The following is a 23,656-nucleotide window of genomic DNA, read 5'->3' as shown; positions in this document are numbered from 1 at the left end:
TTCTGTCTGACCTTTACACTCCCCTGTATGCGCCAAATGGAAACGGTTTTAGAGAAGTTTGAGAGCTATCTGTCTGTTTGAACATAGTCTGTGGTCAAGCCAGAGATCCAACAACCTCTATAACGTAACCCCCCCCCCCTCCGATACTCCACCATGCCCTCCACAGCCCTTCGCTCCCCCAGCCTTCTTATCTGGCCTCGGGGCTTTGAGCAGTGTGCGTCAGCTTATTGTAGTCGCCAACAACCACATCCTTTCCCTTAAAGACAAGAACACGATCCGCAATTTAAAGCAGAAAACACAAGTCACCGCAGTGGTCTTAGTGCAGGCGACCTTCAGAGCATGGGAGACTTTGAACATCCATGAACAACTCATGAAGTCCATTGGGTTCAATTGGTTTATTAATATGGCAAAATTGTCACAATGTAGTAAAAAAACGTGACCACTGCAGTGTACTCGGGTGTCTTATCAGCTTTGACGGAACAGTTCCCTTCCCTTCCCTCACTGCTGCTGTCTATATGGTACTAATGGCACAGGCATTATTGACATTTGGAGAGCTTTGAAATTGCCCCTACCTGCTGATCCTCTGCCAGAAACTTTATGAATTATTTTCCAGAGAAATGGTTAATGCGGTTTAAATGACTCTAGATCAGGACTTATGGGCAACTTCTTCCTCAGCGCAGTTCAAAATACATTTTCTTAACTCAACGCTGTACCCTAACTGTCTATCCATTTCATCTCACTAGCAGCCTCCTACACAGCAAAATCCAGAGTGTTAATTTAAGGGTCAGTTTTTTTTCTCTATGTGTTAAATTGACACTCCGGCTTCTACTGTGTACTGTATATATTCCTAGTTAGAACATCACCCTTCATCTGCGCCCAATCCCAAGACGTGTTGCACACAACAAGCCTAAAATGAAATCAGAGTATCCTGTATTGTTTAAAAGCGAAACAAGGATGTGATGGCAGAGGCTGAAAAGTGTTGATGTTGCGTTTGCATTGTTACCAGATCCTACCAGTGGAGGGCGCAAGGGTCTACAGGCAATCCTGCAAAGCAGCTTGGCAACTTTCAGTTGCAGAGCTTGAGCTAAAATGCCAATGTTTTTCATCATGTCTGTAATGTCTCAGTTACAGAACAGCATATACTGTATGTTAGAGGTGTAATTGGCTAGAGTCCCCATAATCTGTTGTTATGGCACTCCTACCTACCTATCCCTCATAGTCATACCACCATCGTTCATCTCGCCACACTCCTCCGATACCCTCCCAACCAGCCTTAGGTAACAACAATTTTGTTTTAGACATTTAGTATCTTTTTACTGCATGATGTGTGTGATGCTTTCACGTCCTAGATCATACCAAGACCTCCAATCAAGGATAAAATGTCCATCAAGGTAAGAGACAGCCCCGCCCAGAGCAAAATAAAGACGTCGTCAAAGTATCAACTGTAACACCACCCAAATAGTCAGTGTTACTGTAACGGCACTGACTGATGTCCAATCAGTGTTTTGCGCCAAACCATTCTACGGCCCAGATCACATGCAGGATAGAGGAAACCAGGAATGACAGTGGCGTTGTATGTCGCATAAAGCAGAGTCATTTATGTTGTTTTGAAGTCGCAGACATAGCCTACAAAACAATGCCTGTGCCATAATTACCGGCGTGTTGAGAGGCTCATTAATAGCCCAGCTGTGTCTGAGAGCATCTCGTGGGGACACAGCCCTGCCTTAGAAACTGCTCTCTAACCTGGCAACCGTGCAACCCCCCCCCCCCCCGCCCCTCCGTCCAAGAGTTCTGGTCGTACCTTAGTCATTGCATCAGCTCTTTAGCGCTCGCCATACCCCCACAGGACCTACACTATCTACCACATCCCATCTGGCTCTGTCTCTCTTGCTCTGCCCTTCCCCTTTGTCGAAACGACTCTTGCGCTTGTGTCTTCCCGTCTCTCTCCCTCCTGACCACTGTGACTTTCTCCCCCTCCGCCGCAGATTTACGTGAGGGCTCAGTTCGAGTACGACCCCTCCAGGGACGAACTCATCCCTTGCAAGGAAGCCGGCATTCGCTTCCAGGTGGGTGACATCATTCAGATTATCTCCAAGGACGACCACAACTGGTGGCAGGGCAAGCTGGAGAACACAAAGGGTGGCACAGCAGGCCTCATCCCCTCACCAGAGCTCCAGGAGTGGTATGTGAACACACACACACACACACACACACACACACACAGATAACAAGCTGGTTGTGAAACACCTTTATCATCCATACGACTGCTGGATAGGACAGCAAGCAATGCCGGATTGCCTCCCCTGATCACTTGACAAAGAAACAGGTGATTAACAGGTGCTTGTAACTAAATAATAACTAAATAATAAATAAGATCCATTGGAACACAGGTTTATCCATTCCCTGAAAATGTACGGTTTTGGACATACAGACAGCAACAATATGCAAGCACAATATGCAAGCAACAATATGCATAACCGTCCCCATGCACACACAGATCCCTGAGTTTCCATGGAGGATTTTCGTCTCGTCTTCGTCTAAGTGCTATGAAAGCCTGTGGTAGTGTTCCTGATCTCATAAGTCCACTATGCACCCAAGACAGGTGCTGTTTGTGGTATTACACCACATTAAATCCATTGGAACAACCAGAACCCTTATTATCCCTCAACCCCAAAGCTGAGCCATGTCAGCAACACTACATCTAACCGTGTGTGTGTGTGTGTGTGTGTGTGTGTGTGTGTGTGTGTGTGTGTGTGTGTGTGTGTGTGTGTGTGTGTGTGTGTGTGTGTGTGTGTGTGTGTGTTTTTAGGCGTGTGGCTTGTATAGCCATGGAGAAGACCAAACAGGAACAGCAGGCCAGCTGTACCTGGTTTGGCAAGAAGAAGAAGCAGTACAAAGACAAGTATCTGGCCAAGCACAATGCAGGTACTGTACACCACATCGCATGTATATACATGCATGCATGCATGGGTCGCAGAGTAAACCTGGCTTATGACCAGAAGCCTAATATCTCCCATGGCCAAGGGGGGATTCACCTTTGGTTGAGCGGCAGATATTTGGTTTCCCAGACCTGGATTCAAATTCTGGTAGTTCCACGTGCATGTGAAAACAGACAATTTGATTTCAGTGATGTCATATGACGTCCATGACTTGACACAAACTTGTCCATACATGCATGAAGGCATGCAGACAAGTTTGAGGACTGGCATGAAGTGTAAGTGTGTGTGTGTGTGTGTGTGTGTGTGTGTGTGTGTGTGTGTGTGTGTGTGTGTGTGTGAGTGTGAGAGAGTGAGTGAGAGAGAGACAGGACCTAATGCCATACAGCTCCAATAGCAGTCCCACCTTCATGCCAGGAATAACTGACACACGTGTGGACACACAGGAGCACATACAGTACAGAGTAGCAGGAATGTCACACAGGGACAATGTGACCAGCTCACCAACACTTACAGTACGTACATTAGCCTTGAGTCAGCATCGGGGCGACCCGATAGCTGAATGGTTAGGACACATAAGACATGGGCTCTAATTCCTGACAGTGAGTCCCCGGTTCAATTCCTGGTCAGCTGGACCATTTGTGTAACTCTCTCTGTTTCCTCTCTCTCTCTCCATTGTACAAATAAAGGCTCAGAAAAGCCACCAAAATGTACACCAATACAAAAAATAACTATAATATAGCAATACCAAATAGTAATAAGAAAGAAAATACATTGAGACAACATCTGTTTGTGCAGTACCATGAAAATACCATGCATGTGTGTGTTTACTCACATTGCCATGTTTGCCAAAATACTTTTATCTCAAAGTATACCCATCACTCAGTGAAAAGTGAGGAATGAAATACAGAGGCCCAGCATTAGTAATAGGTACCAGTTGTGGACACGTTCTTTCTTTGACTGCAGTATCCATGTTTGGCCGTAGATGGCAGCACCTAGCACATCGCCATGAACACCACTGCCATGCTGTGTGAGCAGAGCAGGCCAAAGCAATGTGTCGTCACTGCTGGTCTGCCCCTGTGGCTGTGACAGCTTAAATGACACAGGCGGTCAGGGAAAGATAATTTGGCAATGGGTGGTGAGTTAAGGTTTAAAAGAAGTTCAGGGGTGTGTGAGACGTAGTCTTGGATAGGGGATCGTAGGTAAGCAAGAGGAATGGGGGAGGGGGAGAGGGAGGGGTATGGTTTTTGAGGGCTTCTGAGTTTGGCTGCTCAGGCCTGAGTGCACTGACTGGAACACACCTGTTCCATACCACGTGCAACCTCCAACCCCTGTGTGTTTCTGTGTGTGTTAGCTTGCAGAGGTTCTGGGCACAGGGGGCTGGCAGTACAGCCTGTCTGCATATCACTAGACTACCACACTCTTTAGGTTTCAGTGGCCTTTGCACTTGTTCTAAGATTAGCACCCTGACCAGCAGCCCAGGGGGCAAGGTTTCTTTACAGGAGTGACCACAAACAAGCCCACTTAGAGCTGTCTTTGTATACATAACCTGCATAGTATAGTGTTCAACAGGACCTTTACAGGCCCTTATTCAGCAGAAAGAGAGAAAGAGGGTTTTGGTATGGTACAATTGGTATCAATTGTTTTTAATTGGATTTCCTATGCTATTTAATTGTATAAAGATGTTTTGCACACGTCAGCCACATGCGCACGTGCAGCTTTATTCCCTCCAAGGTATTATGGAAGTTGAGTGTTGCATTGCTCCCAATCAATATGCCGGGGTTGAGGGATGGGGGGTGTCAGGTGTGTGTGTGTGTGTGTGTGTGTGTGTGTGTGTGTGTGTGTGTGTGTGTGTGTGTGTGTGTGTGTGTGTGTGTGTGTGTGTGTGTGTGTGTGTGTGTGTGTGTGTGTGTGTGTGTGTGTGTGTGTGTGTGTGTGTGTGTGTGTGTGTGTGTGTGTGTGTGTGTGTGTGTGTGTGTGTGTGTGTGTGTGTGCGTGCGTGCGCGCGCATGTAGCCTAATATCAGGTTGGTATGCATGTCAACTGTCTGCTCAGCAGGCCATAGAGAGCCTTCACATCTGTCAATGTCCATTTAGTCTCGCGTAGCCAGACAACTATTCCACAATCTCTGAATGAATGCTATATAGAGTCTGGAACTACAACTCCCGAAATCCGAGAGAGGAAGCTGGCACTTCCGTTCACGAAAATATATTTTAAAATATCTTTACATTTTATTCTTTTATTTCCATTTCTGCTAAGCAGCAAGCTAGATATACTTAGATGATTTGTATTTATATTAGGATAAATTTGCACGACTGTAAAGACGAAACGGAAGTGGGGAGGAGGCTTCATATCCGGTTTATATTCTAATCATGATCAGAGCTTCCGAGTCCCAGACTGTATGACCAGAAACATTTGAAAATTGTGGGAGTCAACAGTCTGGCCACGCGAGACTAATGTCCATTTGAAGTTATTATACTTTACTTTTTAGCATGTAATATGTAACGTGTAGTCATGTCAGAGTTGCACACTCTGTTCATAACATGTATGCCAGTCTCCTCTGCATCTAGCCATTGGTGATTAAAAGAAGCATTGTAACTCAATATCACAGCTATGATATCGTAGCTGTCGGGTGGAAACCTTGTCCAAAACTTGACTTTTCAGGAAATGAAGAAGAATTACCTGTGTTCCAATGGAACCAAAGTAATTATTATTTAGTCACAAGCTCTTGTTAATACTTTCATTTGTTAGATCGGCCATTTTTGGGTGACACTCTTGTACAATGAAGCAGGACATTAATCTGCGAAAAAAAACATAAAAAGTTGAACATATGGATTATGGAGATCAAAGGTTTCTGCCCAACAGCAATGATATAATCTATTCTGCAGCATGTGTTTGTTCACTGTAGTTGTGATCTAGTTTCCAACCCTCATTCGATAAGAAACTGCATAGATAAAGCGAACATTTAGCCAACTCTGCGTGTCTCACTTCCTGTCTGTGATGATACATTCTGATACATCACCGGGATCTTTTAGTCCTCCTAAACGACGCCACAGTAGCGAGAGATTGAGATCCTTTCCTTGGAACCACTAGTCAGATAGTGTGAATATTCCTTTACCCATAGCACTGGCTGTATTGTGTATTGATACGTATCCATTTATTGAGGATCATTGGGGAAGTTCAGGAAGCCCATCCCACGTTCATACGCTGACAATTTTAACGGAACAACGTGGCCTATTTAAGACAGAGCTAGGTTCACTCTTACATGCTCAGATCTCTCGCCACTACCACATGATAGTTTGTCCATGACTAAACTCCCCAGCCTCCTAGGGCCTCTCCTCCTGTAGTAGCATTTACGTAGGTCTTCACTATGTCAGCATGTCACTTTTTGCAGGTTCATACAGTATGTATATAATCAACGTTCTTTAATTTCTGCATAACTTTAGGCTGTGTCCTATGGGGGATTCGTGTGTATGATCATGTCCATGTAATAACTGCGTTAGGCTCGGCCTTATAGGGGTTGTGAGCTCAGAGTCAAGTCTGTGTTATGCGTGTGCAGGTTTGTTCTGGAGCATCACGGAGGCAGAGCCACACCATCAGATACAATGCATAATATCACTGCAATAAGTGTTTTTTTTTCATCTCGATGAGTGTCCTGACTGAACCATTGTTGGTGTTGTGCAGTGTCGCATGGCCACTCAAACTAATGTATGTTTGCTGTGTGTGCAATTTATGTATGGTAATTCTGCTGTTGTAACTGGACCATGTTATGACCCCTCCCCCTGTCCATCTCTCTCGCTTTCCTATCAAACGGCCTCTCTGCATGTAAGTAACAAACTGTGATGGAGTCTAATGCTTATTTGCGTCCTCCTCCTTTATCTTAACATATCACACATGCATTACCACTGTCTCACACTTCTATTCTAGCCTATCACTCTCTTTGCCTTTCTATCTCATTCCATTCTCTTTAAAAACCCTCTAGTCTTATCAGCTGTCACTGCCACAGTTTCAGTTTTGTTTCTGTTGCCATTTACCCAGAATAACAGAAAACTGAAACTATATGGCTTTGCAGTATGTAATTGTTTATAATATTTGTGTGTTGTCATCCTCCTAATGTCTAATTCTAATTTGTTGGGTCATGTGTGCTCAAAATGGACAGTATTACAAACGACGGTAGCAATGGCGGCTCTTCAGTTGTGATATTACCGTTATTGGCCATAGTCAAATGGCAGCCATTTTTGTCTTGCCTCATAATCGCACAATGTGCACAACGTGGTGTATGACATAAGAGTAAAATGACTGCCGTGGATGGTCAATTGCTGATGTGCTCAATTTAGTACATGTATTAACTAAATACAGAGCACAAACTTTGTAAAGCCATTAGAACGTCAGATGCACATTTAGTTTATGCTTTAGTAACAGCCAGATGGTCAGTAAGATAGCATCAATGATAGTGTCAACTGTTTCACAAGAGAACACAGTGACTTGTGGGTATTGTATTTCATATGTCAGCCCCCCTTCATCCACTCATATTACGGGGGTTGAACACGCATTGTGCAGTGAACCGCACTGCAGACATCCAAGGGCCGAAGGGAGTGTAGTATGCTTGTTCCCTAACATGACCTCTTCTCAACTTGCTTATTCTGACACCTGCGCTCCATGTGCACCAACCAGCATTCATTCTCTCCTCTCCCACCTTTCTGAATGGAAAAATAAATGGATTCCACCAAGCTTTCCCCAATATAACATTTATAATATAATAAAATAAAAATGTGTTTTGTTGCAGTGGCCACTTATGAAATTATCATTATTTTGATCAAATACTTTTGATGGCTCCTGCACAGGAAGGTGTGCCTGAAAAATTATGAACTGAACTCTTAAGCCTTTGCTTGGTTGGATTACTCTCTATTGTGGCCAATATCAGCTCAGTTGATGTAATGAAGTCTTCTGAACTGTACAGTGAGATGCCACATCTCGCTCTGTCACAGACACTACATGGCCCTTTACCAACTGTCCGTATAATACAGAACCCGGCCAAAGTTTTGACGATAAACCTGACATCCATCAGTTTATATAAGTCCACATGTGAGCTAGTCTTGCGTAACCAGACGATCAGAGATCGCTGCCTACTGATATGTCTGGAGAAATGTACATTTAAAGGATCTACACCATGAATTTAAAAAAAATATTTGATATTTAATATCATATGGTGTATGTCCCTCAAACCTTTTTCAAAAGGTTTGAGCCTAAATCATCACTCAGATATACTCATCCCAAGTCAATTGTCTCTGGCTTATACAGCACTTTCAGCTGCAATACCAAAACGTCCTTTTGGGCAGGGGGGGGGCTACTGAGCAATTCTGTCTGGCCATCATCAATGCAATGGCAAGGCAAGTGATGTCACTTGCATTGCCATTCTGAAATGGCCTGTTCAGACACGCCCATTCTGAAAATCTCTGAAATGAGAATGAATGACTGAATGTTAAAAAAAAATATTTTTTGCGGTACAAGAGACACTGGGGAGCCCAAAAAATACCCCCCCCCCCCCCAAAAAAAATGAAATTCATGGTGTGGCCCCTTTAATATATGGGCTACAACAGCAACGAGAATTGTCGCTTACAAACCCATGGCCACTGCTTTGAAAACAAATCATATCACCGTCCCAATATGTGGGACCGCCATGAAGTCTTTGCATTTGGTTCTGCAATGCAGTTTTGTTTCGTTTTTCCCTAAACCTTTCCATCCGGTTTCAGCACCTACTGTACGTTGAATTTAGATGACTACATGTGACCCTACTTCCACAACTATTGTCACCCAAGTGTGTCCGACACTCCTCTAGTAGACCATGTAATACTTTGTCATACGACCTTCTCGCTCACCGAAAACAACTGATTATCAAGTGTGCCACTTGAAAATTAGTTATTTTTGATGAGCGACACGGTCATACAACAACGTATTAATTAGCCTTTAGCGATCTGTAGAACTTCCTCACAGTGCCTTTGTCTTAGCCGTCTTGTCTCCCCAGGTTGTCTCACTGTCTCTCTCTCTCTCTCTCTCTCTCTCTCTCTCTCCGGTCTCTCTCTCCCTGCAGTGTTCGACCAACTAGACCTCGTCACATACGAGGAGGTGGTGAAGCTCCCTGCTTTCAAGAGGAAAACACTAGTCTTATTAGGTCAGTACAGGTGGAAGACTAATATCAAGAGAAGATGCTGGGAAGCCACTTGAATTTAAGACATTTTTGGCATGTCATTATAGGAGAACATTTTTAAACATTTTCCAAAATAGAGAAAATATCCTGTGTGCATCGATCTAATTGATGGACAAATGATAAATCAGTCATCCCCACACACTGAGGGTGTGTTCGGAAATAGTGTTTCATATAGTAGGCATTTAGCAATTAATTAGGCTACTCCTTCCGCCATTGTTGTTTTCATCAGTGTTTGGACTTTGGAGTCAACCCGGCTTCAGATTAGGGTCGGTCAATGAATTTTAGAATGGCCACGCACCGACTGCACTGAATTTACAAACACCCAGAGAGCACTCCAGTGCTCTGTGCATATTTCCAAATGCACCCTGAGAGTGTGAGTGTGTGTGGGCATGACAACAGGTCACACCCAGCTCAGAGTCCAATCGTTTGGATTCAGGCCACATGTAGCTGCTTAAAGTAGACATCCCCCACACCACACACTGCTTATAGTGTACAATAGTACACTGAAATAACTAATAAAATGAAGGTCTCCTCATTCATTAGAAGGACTATGTCTGTCAGAGATCAATGGTCGTTTTTTTAATGAGTCTAACTTGGGGTTTGAAGTTGAATGGGCTTGCATGAGATGGTGGGGCCTTTGTCAAATGAATATATAGTACAACTCTGATTCTGAATATCAAAATATTTAATCAAGCAACTTAAAAACTGCTCTAAATTGAAATACCCCGTTAAGAGGTTAACAAGTGATATTTATTTTCTCAAATAGCACTAGAACAAAGGTTATGAATACAAAAAGGGATACTGCCTGAGGAAGAGCAATCGGCTTGAAACATGTTGCACTGTAATGGCTTAATTCCAAGCCGTTTTCGTGTTCATGGCCTTTACTCGCTTTATTTGTTGTAGTGCTATTATTAGCAAATAAACGTCACTTCTTGCATTCTCTTGTATTATTCTACTGTATGTGGCATTTTGGTTGCCCTTCCTCCCCACTGTTTGTGGGATACAGTGTCAATGGATACACATAGAAGATTGGTCCTAGAATCAAGAGAATACACTACGGACTCACTGTCTTGTCTGTCTGTCAGAACTAGAATCAAGAAAATGTGTCTGTCTGTCTGTCTGTCTGATTGGCTATACTTCCTCAGGTGCCCATGGAGTGGGCAGGAGACACATCAAGAACACACTCATCACCAAACACCCGGACAGATTCGCCTACCCCATCCCTCGTAAGACATACTACACTCACAAACACACATAAACACCCTGAAGTCACACGTATGAACGCACACAAACTGTACAAACATGTACAAACATGTGTGTATATGCATACATACATGAATATGGAGTAGTGGATGAATCATGTATACGTATTCATTTATTTCGTTATTTGTCAGTGTCTTGTGTAGCCAGACAATTGTAGATCTCCGCGCCTTCTAATACATCTGGTGACATGTAATTTCAAAGTAGGGGCTAAAACTGGGTGGAAAGTACTTGGAGATTTAAAAAATAACTATATTGCGGAACCAATGCAAAGACTTAAGGGTGGTGCTTCATGTTGGGACCGTATCGGGACTGGGTTCCAAATCAGTGGGCATAGGTTTGTTAATTGAGGTTTTCTCCGCTGTTCTAGCCCCTACATTTAATTTAGACTTCCCCAGATGTATCGGTATTTTAAATACACACACACACACTGTATATAAGTATGCACTATGTCTGCAATATAAAAGATGTTATTTCTCCACACGGATCACTCACCGTTCCTCCCACTCATGTCTCTCAGACACGACCAGACCTCCTAAGAAGGATGAGGAGAATGGAAAGAACTACTATTTCGTGTCCCACGACCAGATGATGCAGGACATCAGCAACAACGAGTACCTGGAGTATGGCAGCCATGAGGACGCCATGTACGGCACACGGCTGGAGACCATCCGCAAGATCCATGAGCAGGGACTCATATCCATTCTGGATGTAGAACCTCAGGTGTGTGTGTGTGTGTGTGTGTGTGTGTGTGTGTGTGTGTGTGTGTGTGTGTGTGTGTGTGTGTGTGTGTGTGTGTGTGTGTGTGTGTGTGTGTGTGTGTGTGTGTGTGTGTGTGTGTGTGTGTGTGTGTGTGTGTGCGCACGCGCGCGTGTGCATATTTGTGTGCAACTGTGTTGCATTTGCAAACACTGACCTTGTAAATATGATCTCCATTAGGCCCTGAAGGTTTTGCGGACGGCAGAGTTTGCCCCATATGTTGTGTTCATTGCGGCACCAACCATCACACCAGGCATCAATGAGGTATGAATAGACACCACAAATACACACACAATACGTTTTTCAATGGAAAGTCAAAGAAAATCATGGCCCTCTATGTTTAGCTACACCAGCAGATGGTTCTTAGATTTGTGAATAATCAGCAGTCACCCATGCTGTGTACAATCTCTTTCCACTGTACTGCAAGCTCTTTCTTTTTTATGTTACAGTTTTAAAATATTCAAAGTCTTTAAGTGATGTCATCAAGCATGTGTGCGCCAGTAGAGCTTGCTTTTTCTCTCTCTCTCTCTCTCTCTCTCTCTCTCTCTCTCTCTCTCTCTCTCTCTCTCTCTCTCTCTCTCTCTCTCTCTCTCTCTCCTCTCTCTCTCTCTCTCTCTCTCTCTCTCTCTCTCTCTCTCCCCCCCTCTCTCTCTCTCTCTCCTTGCCTCTCTCATCCATCTCTGTGCTTGTTTACTTTGCATGCTGCATGTGTTTGTTTTTTTGGCATCCCTCTCAGATGCCCAGGTGGTGTCGAAAGCTGACAGTAAGTACGAGACAGAATAGATATGGCATAACCATTGAATGCAATTAAGCAGTTAGCACTGCTAACTGTGTGTGTGTGTGTGTGTGTGTGTGTGTGTGTGTGTGTGTGTGTGTGTGTGTGTGTGTGTGTGCGTACATGTCTTCATCTGACACTATATGAAGTTCTATTTCCATTGAATACATGGTCGTAGTCATTAGCATTGTCTGCTCAGCTTTCCCAGTCGTGTTTCTTATTCACCTCCTTTGGCTGTGGAAGGGTTTCTATTTTAGTCTGAAGCCCCTCAACCATGCACCACCCTCTTATCCCTCCAGCTCTCTATCGTTCCTCCAACAGGTTTCCCAAGGTCCCAAGGACCCCCAAATAGCCATAGCCTCTGGCTGCGTTGTAAAATTGTATAAAATAAAACATAGCCGATCTATAACGTTGCATTGCATTTGCATCGCGATGGGTTGTGAGCTTTTCCATTTTTTTTAAAATATTTGGACATTTTCGAAGAAAATGTAGTAACAATTACATATTTTTTCCATTTTCCTCTCCAATTGACCCCCTGACGCCCCCTAGTGGCCCCTACTTTGATAACCACTGCCTCCAACCTTCTTTTCCTGTCTTCTCCTCTGCACAGGACGAGTCTCTCCAGCGACTGCAGAAGGAGTCTGAGATCCTTCAGAAGACCTACGCCCACTACTTTGACCAGACCATCATCAATAACGAGATCGATGAGACCATCAGGCACCTGGAGGAGGCCATCGATCTGGTCTGCACCACCGGCCAGTGGGTGCCCGTCTCCTGGGTCTACTGAGCTACAGACACCCAGGCCTACTCCTCTTTCACCTCCACTTCTTTGAGTTTTCGAGCTCCAACTAGCCCTCCTTCGAATTCCCCCCTTTCTCCCTTCCTCTCTCCATTTCCTGTCCTACTCTCTCCATCCAGAGATGCGTAAAAAAAAAAGAAAAACTACCGTCATTACTCTGAGAAATGGGGAAGAGAAAAAATGCACCTCAACCAATCAGAAACCTCTCTCTCGCTCTGTCTCTCCACACTGCACTTGACCTTCAACAGCCAATCAAAACCCTCAGTGTACTGCACAAAGAACTTTCAGCAGCCAAGCCGAAATCTCCTCTGGGTGCTGCGCCAAACACCCGCAGCGGGCCAATCAACACTCTGCCCTTACAGACTACCTAGACGTAGTGTTGTATAAAAACAAAAGTGAAACAAAACAATGAATATCGTCATGTTCGTGCTAGCTAGCAAGGCGACATTTTTGTAGTTGTTTTGTTTTAAAGAGACAGTACTGTGTCCTCCCTTGCGTGTCACCCGCTTCCCCCCCCCCCCACACACACACACACACACACATCGCACTGTAGTCCTGTTGGGTGTAGTAGTTCTTAAGCATCTGTAGCTCCCTAGAAAAACACTGTTGGTGGGTACTCTCTCTCTCTCTCTCTCTCTAGCCAGACTGAAGAAAAGCGCACAAACACTGCAGTGTCTCCCATCGCCAGCCCTTATTATTTATTAATTCCTTCCCTTTTGGTAGCAGTCTTATCTGGATGAGCCTATCTTGTTATCCGTTAATTTAATATATTTCTTTCCCTTTTGATGGTACAGTAACAAAGTCACCACAGCTGTGCACACACAAAACACACACACACACACACACACACACACACACACACACACACCCGCACATGTAGATACATGCGCGCAGCGCGCGCGCACACACACACACACACACACACACACACACACACACACACACACACACACACACACACACACACACGCTCTACCAGGTACTGTCTCTTCTAATTTCATAAACGTTTGGTTTGAATGAGGTTACCATGCATGTGAACATTCGCAAGCTTCCATGCTGTCAGTCAGTGTTGCCCCTCCCTCTCCCTCTGTAAAACCTCCAAAAGACAAAAGAAAGAAGGAAGAAGAAAATAAAACACATTCCAAATGTTTGGAAGACTGAACTCAATTGAGGGAAGCACGAAAGCTAACCAACAACTACTACTACTACAGCAGCACCACAGCCCGGACATTGTCTTGACACCTATGCACATCCCTTGCATTGTGGGCGACATTTCTAAACCACCAATTTATAATGATCGACCATGTAGTGAGATGTGTTTGTAAAAAAAAAAAAGAAGAAGAACATTTCTCAATTTCTGAATTGTCATATTCAAAAAAGATGAAGATTAGGGAGAAGGGATTCCACCTTTTTCCTCATTTGCCATTTCAGAAAATGTGTTGTCCGAGAGTATTAATGTTTTCAATTCTGTTTAAATCAATGAAAGGTAAAAATTCTGATTTTTATTCTGCAACTGTGTATCTGTTTGGAAAAGGGGTGTGCACACACACTACATTCTGCAAAGTGATAACTTTGCAAATGAAGAGGAGGCAGTTTGTGCATCTGAATAACCGTGTATATGAATCTGACAGACTGACAGACTGCCCTTGTGTAAATGACTCTGCAATGATAAAAAGTTATTAAGTATGAACAATTTTTTAAATATATTTCCTTTTATGTGTTGGAACATTAAACACTGTGAGGCTCCTTTCTTCCCTGCACACACATGCACAGATTGCACACACATTGGTGTTCATATTAACAGCACTTAATAATTCACAGAGTAAATGCTGTACAACTTTTAACCAGCTAATATTGAATATTTATTTTTGTTAACAATTGCTTTTATCTATATTCCACAAACACAAAAGTAGCCGATCTACAAGCGCACAAGCTTGTTAGCTTGTAAATCTTTTTTAGAAAAAAAAGATATTCCACATTTTTCACTTGTTTTTTAATTTGTGCCTATGATGACATGTCCAAAATTGGGACGCCAAAGTTAAAGTGGTTGAAGTTGGGTGGACTATTTTATGAAGGCGATAATTTTAAAAGAGAAAAAAGACGTATCTTCCAAATGTGTGTTAGGTAGGAGTGTAGTGAAGTGTACGCATATTGAAGAAGACAGAGGTCAGGGAACAATAAAGAAAAGAAGCAGCCTCTGCTCCTCTAGGGTGCATAGGCCGTTGACAAATGTCCTCCATTTCACTCGGTTTTTAGCGGTTCTTTCGAGATTGAGCCCACTCTTGGACATTTCTGCCTCAACACTTCTTCGCCAGCTGTTACTGAGGCGACCTCGTTTCCTTTTCCCTTGGGGGTTACATTTCAGGACTTGTCGGTGATGTTTGTTGCAGGTTTTTTAAGTGTGTGATCGATCCAACTCCACTTTCTCTTTCGGATTTGTAAGTCAATGGGATCCTGACTTGTTCTTTTCACATTGCTTACTTTGTCTCTCCACCAGATGTGTAAGATTCTCCTGAGACAGGTGTTGATGTATGTTTTGTTGTTCTCCAAGTCTCAGATCCATACATCATCACCTGTTTCACACTGGAGTTAAAGATGCGCATGCAGTCTGACTCGTTGTGAGCTTGCCGATCTGCTATTTTCAGCTAAAGCTTTCCCCACAATACGGATGCTGGGTTTTAAGTGGTTAATCCCTAGCCACCCCGATGCCCCAGATGCAATATTTATAAGCACTTAACCAACTAGATTAGAGTGTGTTCCTCTGCCAACACTGTGCAACTGAAGATATGCTATTTTCTTCTTAGATATGACTTTGCAAAGAAAATATTCGCACATCCACTTTGTTCAGATGCGTTGGACAGTGATAAATCAAGCAATCATGAAAAGAATATTTTATGAACAAAAATCCCACACTACTCTTGCTCAGGAGCATCAGTTTTATTCGACTGATTGACAAAATGTCAATTTGAATAAAACTGATGATGCTGAGCAAGAGCAGAGTGTGGGATTTTTACGCGTCCCAAGTTCAACCCTCTTTTGATTGAATATTTTATTTGGCAAAAAATGTAAACGGCATGTAAACAGCTCTAGACATCGCACTGCCGATCCGACCAATATGTCTGAGTCATAGTGTGGGGGGCTCTGTCAGAGTACTCGTCTGTCGGTGTCCCTTTTAAGCCCATATATGGAGATCCCTGATATCATCAGATGCCCATATATTTGGAATTCCCATATATGGGCATATTGGTTGGATCGTGAAATACGTATTTAAAATACATGTATTTCAAATACTGCCCATCTCTGCGTGGTGACGACATATCAATCTGTGCCCACTGGGAAGGATCTTGGGGCCAGTGCCCCATATCCAATATCCAGGGGCCTATTACACGAAAGGAGAATTAAATAAGCCTGGATTTAAGTCAAATCCAGGTTTGACAAAGTCTGTTCAAAGCCCGGCTGAAAAGGAGAGACTTTGTCGAGCTAGACCTTGTCAAGCCAGGCTGTGTCGAGCCAGGATGGTAAAGCCAGGCTTCACGTATTCCTATAAAAGACCATGAAAGTCGAATCCTTGAACTTGACCAATCATGGAGCCCAAAACCAGAGCGGCGTTCTTCTCTGTGGCTGAACAGCAGCACTGCAGCAGCTCATGGAACAGTGGCGTTCCCAGGAATTACATTTAGGGCAGGCGAGATTCGGTACTCGGGGGAAACAAGTTAACAACAACACTACACACACTGACTACAAAACTGAAAAAGTTAATAAAAACAATATGCAAGTATAATCAATCAATCAATTATTCAGCGGTGGTCTCTACGTCTACTCTACTACAATTACAGCAGATGACAGCTTTAGTTACTTGTTACTTTGCAGATGTAATTATTAATACAACACCTACAGTAACCACATACAGCCGATCTACAATGTGACGCGTTATGAGCTTGTGCAACCCATGCTGTATGATAACTTACCACATATGAAATCCAATTCTGTCTATCCAGTAGCTCAGTCAGTACTGCGGCCATAGCTGTAGCTGTGCCGGGAGAGGGATAGTCTGGTTACCTAACGTGCAATCACGATTCAGCATTTCCTAATTCCCCCATAAGATGGGAAAGCTACACTCTCATTGACTGCTGTTTTCAAATCACACCTCCTCATTTCCATTTGATGGAAATGCTCGATTCTAATTAGCTGGGGAAAAGATGGAGGTGGAGATAAAGAATTTGGAGACACCTGATTCGTTTTTCTGCAACCAACCAGCAAGCGTTGCTTCCAGCTTCTCTCCCATATTGTTCCCCAGCTTTAGCTGGGGAACAATAGCGAAATATACACATCTTCTTTTCAAACATACAAAGACATGAATGAAACAATTGCTAGTAAACGCTTTACTGGAAAAGGGCAAGGTTTCAGCTCCATTGGAGCCCCTCTGATGTCATAGCAACTTGCAAGCAGAGTTCACCATAAGTTCAGCTGTAGCCTAATCAACACACCTGTGCTTGAAAAAAAAAAGATGCGAGAAGCTGGAAGGAACGCTTGCTGGTTGGTTGCAGAAATACGAATCAGGTGTCTCCAAATTCTTTATCTCCACCTCCATCTTTTCCCCAGCTAATTAGAATCGAGCATTTCCATCAAATGGAAATGAGGTGTGATTTGAAAACAGCAGTCAATGAGAGTGTAGCTTTCCCATCTTATGGGGGAATTAGGAACTGCTGAATCGTGATTGCACGTTAGGTAACCAGACTATCCCTCTCCCGGCACAGCTGAGTGGTTAGTGAGCCCGCCTAGGGAGACAGAGGCCCTGGTTGCCCCAGGTAATATGCCAGGCCAAACCCGCAAATGTGTCGATGAAATGAAATTTGTCCCTGAGCAAGACTCTTAACTCCTAATTGCTCACAGGCCCTCATTGGAAACAAGACCGCAAGGACTTTCATGAACTGTCTACCCGCAAGTCTGTAGGTCTCTGGTTCAAACCCCAATTTAACCAGTCCAAATATAATTTACTGAACAAAAATCATGACTTTGTTAATTAATGCATGTTCACTTCTTCTCTCTCTCTCTCTCTCTTTCTCTCTCTCTCTCTCTCTCTCTCTCTCTCTCACTGCCTCTCTCCCTCTCTCTCTCTCTCTCTCTCTCTCTCTCTCTCTGACGTTACATATGATGATATGTATATGATCAAGTAGGGCATTCATTTACGGGGAAAAAAAGCCCTATTGTCAGGTGTTGTTTGGAAAGTGTCTGGTGTGCTCAATAGAGAGAGCCTATTTCACCCCTGTAATAACACTAAACCAGTGGTTGTCAACCTTTTCTGGATCAGGGCCCACTTGAAAGCATCAAAAGCGTTCGCAGCCCACCCATCATCTGACCACTTAACATCACGTTAAGTGGTCAGATGGGGGGGCCGCGTGCATTTTCATATCATGTTCTTTTTAACAATCAATCAATCTGATTGTTTTCCAGCATGGATCAATGGAACTAACTTAGTATAGTTATCCTACTTATCTGTGAAGTCATTTTTCAAGGTTTTAAAGAAATAATACCATGACATTGTTTTTAACAAACATTCTTCATGTTAATGTTATATTATCATTAAAGTCTTTATGTTTTGCAAATTATTTGGGGGTCCACTTGCCCATCAGTGGGTCGCTGCACTAAACCATAGCAGAGGGAGAACAGATGAAGTACAGAGAAGAGTGGAGGTTGTGAAGGGTTAACACAACAGCAGCAACAGAGCAGCCTCTCAGTCAGTGAAGCAATCTGAAGTGAAAGTTAAAGTGTTCATGTAGCTCATGCAAACACACACAGACACGCTCTCTACTAAAAAACCTTGATCAACAGGATTTTTGCTGAAATATTGAGAACGGTGAGTACATGAGATAAGGATTTACTATTCTGTAAAAAAAAACTACAAAATATTAAACTGTATCCAGACATGATATTCCCTTAGTTTCACTTTCCTGGAAATCCTGTAGTCTAATTGTTCAGTTAGTAAAACGACAGGCTTCCCTTACATTATGTGCCAACATTATTGCGCTCTATTCATTTATGATGATCCAGATCAGATTCATAACTATTAAGCTTTTAGTAGTAGCATTCAAGAATTACATTTCTTTCCATGTTTATTTTCAGTGTATACAGTAGTAATGGCGAGTGCCAGCATTCTCCTCTCTGAAGAGCAGTTCCTGTGTTCTATCTGTCTGGAGGTGTTCACTGATCCAATCACCACACCATGTGGACACAACTACTGCAACACCTGTATCACACATTACTGGGACACTAGTGATGTGTGTCAGTGTCCACTATGCAACGAAACCTTCGATAAGAGACCAAAGTCCTCCGTTAATAAAGTCCTCTCTGAGATGGCTGATCAGTTCAGGAAGACACGGAAGCTGCAAAACAATTCCACCGCAAAACAGGAACCTGCTGAACCAGATGATGTCTCCTGTGACGTCTGTACTGAGACCAAGCTGAAAGCCCTGAAGTCCTGCCTGGTGTGTCTGACCTCCTACTGTGAGACTCACCTGGAGCTTCACCACAGAGTCACACGGTTAAAACGACACAAACTAATCGACCCTGTAAAGAACCTGGAAGACATCCTGTGTAAGAAACATGACAGACCTCTGGAGCTGTTCTGTAAGACTGACCACATGTGTGTTTGTCAGTTCTGCACAGAGTCAGACCACAAGTTACATCAAATGGTATCTCTGGAAGAGGCATATGAAGGGAAGAAGGCTGAGCTGGGAAAGACAGAGGCTGAAGTTCAGCAGATGATCCAGGTGAGACAAGTGAAGATTCAGGAGGTCAAACACTCAGTACAGCTCAGCAAGAAAGATGCAGACAGAGAGATAGCAGCCAGTGTGCAGGTCTTCACTGCTCTGATGAGCTGTATTGAGAGAAGCCAGGCTGAGGTTATTGATGTGATTGAAGAGAAGCAGAAAACAACAGAGAAACAGGCTGATGGCTTCATTAAAGATCTGCAGCAGGAAATCACTGAGTTAAAGAAGAGAAGCGCTGAGCTGAAGCAGCTCTCACACACTGAAGACCGCCTCCACCTCCTCCAGAACTTCCCATCCATCAACACCCCTCCACCCACCAAGGACTGGACAAACATCAATGTCCATCAGTCTTCATATGTGGGGACAGTGAGGACAGCTGTGGCTCAGCTGGAGAAGACACTCAGTCAAGAGATGGAGAAGGAGCTGCGTGATGTTGAGCTGAGGAGGATCCAGAAATATGCTGTGAATGTAACTCTGGACCCTGATACAGCAAATCCCTGGCTCATCCTGTCTGAGGATGGAAAACAAGTGAGTTGTGGAAACGTAAAGAAGAATCTCCCAAACAACAAAGAGAGATTCTCTGACTACCTCCATGTCTTAGGAAAACAAAGCTTCTCCTCAGGAAGGTTTTACTATGAGGTTCAGGTTAAAGGGAAGACTCTCTGGTATTTAGGAGTGGCCAGAGAGTCCATCAACAGGAAAGGGGGAATCCTACTGAGCCCTGACAATGGTTACTGGACTATAGAGTTGAATGGAAATAAGTACATGGCTCTTGCTGGCCCTCCTGTCCTCCTCCCTGTAAAACAGAAGGTCCAGAAAGTGGGAGTGTTTGTGGATTATGAGGAGGGTCTGGTCTCCTTTTATGATGTGGAGACCAGAGTTCATCTCTACTCTTTCACTGGCTGCACCTTCACTGAGAAACTCTATCCATTTTCCAGTCCATGTAACAATGAAAGTGGTAAAAACTCTGCTCCTCTGATCATCTCTCCTGTCATTCACACTGATTAGACTAATTTAATCATCAGTTTTAAATGAAAATGTTCATTTTCAACAAAGACAACAAATGTGTATTTATGGAAGGGCTGATATATGGTTTATTTTTCATTAACTGTTATTTCAAATCAAGCCATTTAACTGTTGGTCTGTTGGTATTCTATTGGCAGTGGTGGAAAGTAAAGTACATATACTCAAGTACTCTACTGTACAAGCGCAATTTTGAGGTACTTTTACTTTACTGGAATATTTCCATTTCTCAATACTTTATATTTCTACACCACTACATCTAAATGTTGTACTTTTTCCTCAACTACAATTATTTGCTCATTTTAGTTACTAGTTCTACTTTGTAGATTTAGATTATTATTACGAAACATACAATAACCACTTAAGCTCTATTTTATACAGTACTTTGGCTGTTCAAAAATAGGTGATCTACAAGCTGACAACCTGTGACGAAACTTGTAGATCGGCTATTTTCGATAAAGTTTGACACATTTTTGTGCTTCTACTTTGGTACTGATTTTGATGCCAAAATGTTTGAACTTTTACTCAAGAAAAACTTTGAATACAGGCCTTATAATCGGGCAGAAACCGCTTATCTTATCTTAACCTTTTGTGTTTTTCGTAAATTAACGCCCTACTAGATCATACTAAAGCGTCACACAAAAGTATCACGAGATCCAAAAGTATCACTGAGAAACTATTCATTCTTCATTCTTTAATCCTCATCATAATAATAATAATAATATTAGTAAAAACTCTGCTGCTCTGATCATCTGTCCTGTCAATCACATTGGTTAGACTTTTCCTTACAATGTCACCAATTTGGAAAAATAAGTGTGAATAAAATAATTATGTGAAAATAGAATTGTGTGTGTACTGTATATTAGCAGCAACTAACCTAACCCCATTCATACAAAATGTAGAATTAATATGAATCCCTAACTTTATCTGGTCTTAAAAGTAAGATTTTGTGAGGTTCTTTTATTCGTTGCTGTCCGGCAGGAACCAGCTAACTCAATTTTTCCGCTTTTGCATTTTTTTCCATAAATCAGTGCTATTGAACACCCTTTACGTCTGTGTGTTGGTAAAAAAAATATTGAACCAATGAAAAGTATTAAAAAGTACTTCTGACAAAACTAGCTAACTCCATTGGATCCGCAAACTTTCTGCTAAACCAGCAAACTCCAGCAAAGGGGGGGTGGAGTTAGCTGGTTTTGCTGACTCCAGGCTCCACCCCCTTTTGACCTCCAACCTCATTGTGAGCTTGGAGGTCCATTCAGCTGTTCTTATCAATGATGAACAAAACCTCCTAACTCCACTTTTGTTTATTTTTTTCATTGCCTGAAAAATGAACATTTTGGAGTTAGCTGGTTCCTGCCAGACAGCAGACAAATAAGTTGAAGTCTGCATGTGTCTCTGTGTGTCTCTGGACACATATGACCAAATATGAACATGCCTGATGTCACAGTGCTGATATCATAGCTAACCTCAAACTAATGTGCAGTAACCTGGGTAACGCTGGATAGCAATATATAATATAAATGCATATAATATCATTTTTAGTTTTTATAGATCAGTGCTATTGAACACCCTTTATGTCTGTGTATGTGTTTTACAAATATTGAACCAATGAAAAGTATTAAAAAGCACTTCTGACTAAACCTCCTAACTCCATTGGATCCTCAAACTGTCGGTCAAACCACCTAACTCCAACTTGTGGAGTTAGTTGTTTTTTCCATCATTGATTAGAATGACGAAGTCAGACAAAAAAAAACATATTAACCATATTTATGGTCAAAAACCTCCTAACTCCGCTTGAGCTGTATTTGGTGATAATATAAGGACACATTCAAGTATCTGACAATGTATAAAGTCACCATACCAACTTTGATGAGGCAGTGTGGTGTTGGTCTAAACACACGTTTTGTTTTGAATTCCTGAAATTGTAATATAAATATTTAGGACATACAGTAGATGATTTCTGCCCGACAGCAGAGATATATAGACCAACATGCACAGTACTGAGGTCATAGTGACATCATAGACTGTGTTCCAAGTACTATTTTGGCTGCACAATAGCAGGCAAAATGGCTGCTATACAAGCAGACTCACACAGTACTGATAGTATAGTACTGAAGTCATAGACACCATAGTCCAGTGGTTCTCAAACATTTTCATGTCAAGGACCCCCAAATTAAAACGTATTTGGCCACGGACCCCCATCTGAAAAGATTGTGTGCCTGGGACCCCCATACAAGATTTGTGTTGTTAAAATGTTACACGTTTTTTTTAAAATAGTAGATCTACAGGCTCACAACACGTCGCAACATGTATGACACGTTGTGAGCTTGTAGATCTGCTATTTTCAAATAACTGATGTAAATTTACATTAACAGTTAGAGTATTAGAGTAAAATATTTTGCTATATAAACTGATTTGGAACCCCTGGAACCCCCTCAAGGATCCCTGGGGGTCCCCAGAACTCATGTATACGTCATATACAGTATTAGCCTCAAGTAGCCTCAAGGTACAGACAATCAGACAAGCTGATCGCCACGTGATTGGATTTTGAAATCCACTCATGTTTTATTACTGTCAAACTAAATATGACATATGTTTATGTAGGCTTGAACCAATCTGCTATTTTCAGACACAATACCATGAAGTATAAATCAGGCGTAACAGAGAGCTCTTGTACATTACTGGAGGAAGGTTCATTATACGTCTCATTTGTAAATGTTCAGGGGTAAAGTACCTGTCAACCACCACAGAGTCTAGGGGTTCGAATCCTAACCATTCATTTGTTCATTTGTCTGTTAGTTGTTCATTGTTCTGATGTAAAGCGTCCTTGGGTTTATGAAAGGCGCTATATAAATTCAAGCTATTATTAAGGTTTCGAGGCCTATCAGGCTCGAAGCCTTATTGAAACTGTATGCTTTCTTCTTCCGCCGTTCTTTCAGTTCTGGCCCAACCGTGTGGTCGCTTTTTACGAAACTTGGCAATATGGTAGAGGGCTATGCCAAACGGCTGAGAAACTAAACTCACAACTATCGGCCAAAGGGTGGCGCTATTTCACTCAATTGACTTTGAACAGGTACAACTCATGCCCTGTTTGACCTACAGCCATGAAACTTCGATACACACATG

The 23,656-nt window shown here is 42.7% G+C and overlaps 2 protein-coding genes across 8 annotated transcripts in view; both read left to right on the top strand.

Moving 5' to 3' along the window:
• Window positions 1–14,470, top strand: part of caska (calcium/calmodulin-dependent serine protein kinase a) — a 143,985-nt gene extending 129,515 nt beyond the window's left edge. For 4 of the 7 annotated variants that reach the window (XM_080456615.1, XM_080456613.1, XM_080456614.1 and 1 more), the window contains 7 exons: window positions 1,986–2,182; window positions 2,810–2,925; window positions 9,028–9,108; window positions 10,290–10,370; window positions 10,925–11,127; window positions 11,344–11,427; window positions 12,549–14,470. In XM_080456615.1, coding sequence (XP_080312741.1) covers window positions 1,986–2,182; window positions 2,810–2,925; window positions 9,028–9,108; window positions 10,290–10,370; window positions 10,925–11,127; window positions 11,344–11,427; window positions 12,549–12,725 — 939 coding nt within the window. In that variant the 3' untranslated portion in view covers window positions 12,726–14,470. Of the gene's footprint in view, window positions 1–1,349; window positions 1,392–1,985; window positions 2,183–2,809; window positions 2,926–9,027; window positions 9,109–10,289; window positions 10,371–10,924; window positions 11,128–11,343; window positions 11,428–12,548 lie in introns of all 7 variants that reach the window. The other 3 variants (XM_080456611.1, XM_080456612.1, XM_080456609.1) reach the window with 1 other exon arrangement.
• A 4,042-nt stretch (window positions 14,471–18,512) lies between these two features.
• On the top strand, window positions 18,513–21,282 carry LOC308106112 (E3 ubiquitin-protein ligase TRIM21-like). The gene is made up of 2 exons (XM_080457147.1): window positions 18,513–18,594; window positions 18,861–21,282. Exon 2 carries the CDS (start codon window positions 18,875–18,877, stop codon window positions 20,513–20,515), a length of 1,641 nt encoding a protein of 546 aa, XP_080313273.1. The 5' UTR covers window positions 18,513–18,594; window positions 18,861–18,874; the 3' UTR covers window positions 20,516–21,282.
• The last annotated feature ends 2,374 nt before the right edge of the window (window positions 21,283–23,656 follow it).

Source organism: Gymnoscopelus braueri, assembly GCF_963280865.1.
Source record: "Gymnoscopelus braueri genome assembly, chromosome: 18".
NCBI lineage: Eukaryota > Metazoa > Chordata > Actinopteri > Myctophiformes > Myctophidae > Gymnoscopelus > Gymnoscopelus braueri.
This window is presented reverse-complemented; position numbering and strand designations above follow the sequence as displayed.

What these genes read in the sequence shown, in the direction of transcription:
- LOC308106112 (XM_080457147.1), top strand. Translation starts at nt 18,875, where the DNA reads ATGGCGAGTGCCAGCATTCTCCTCTCTGAAGAGCAGTTCCTGTGTTCT.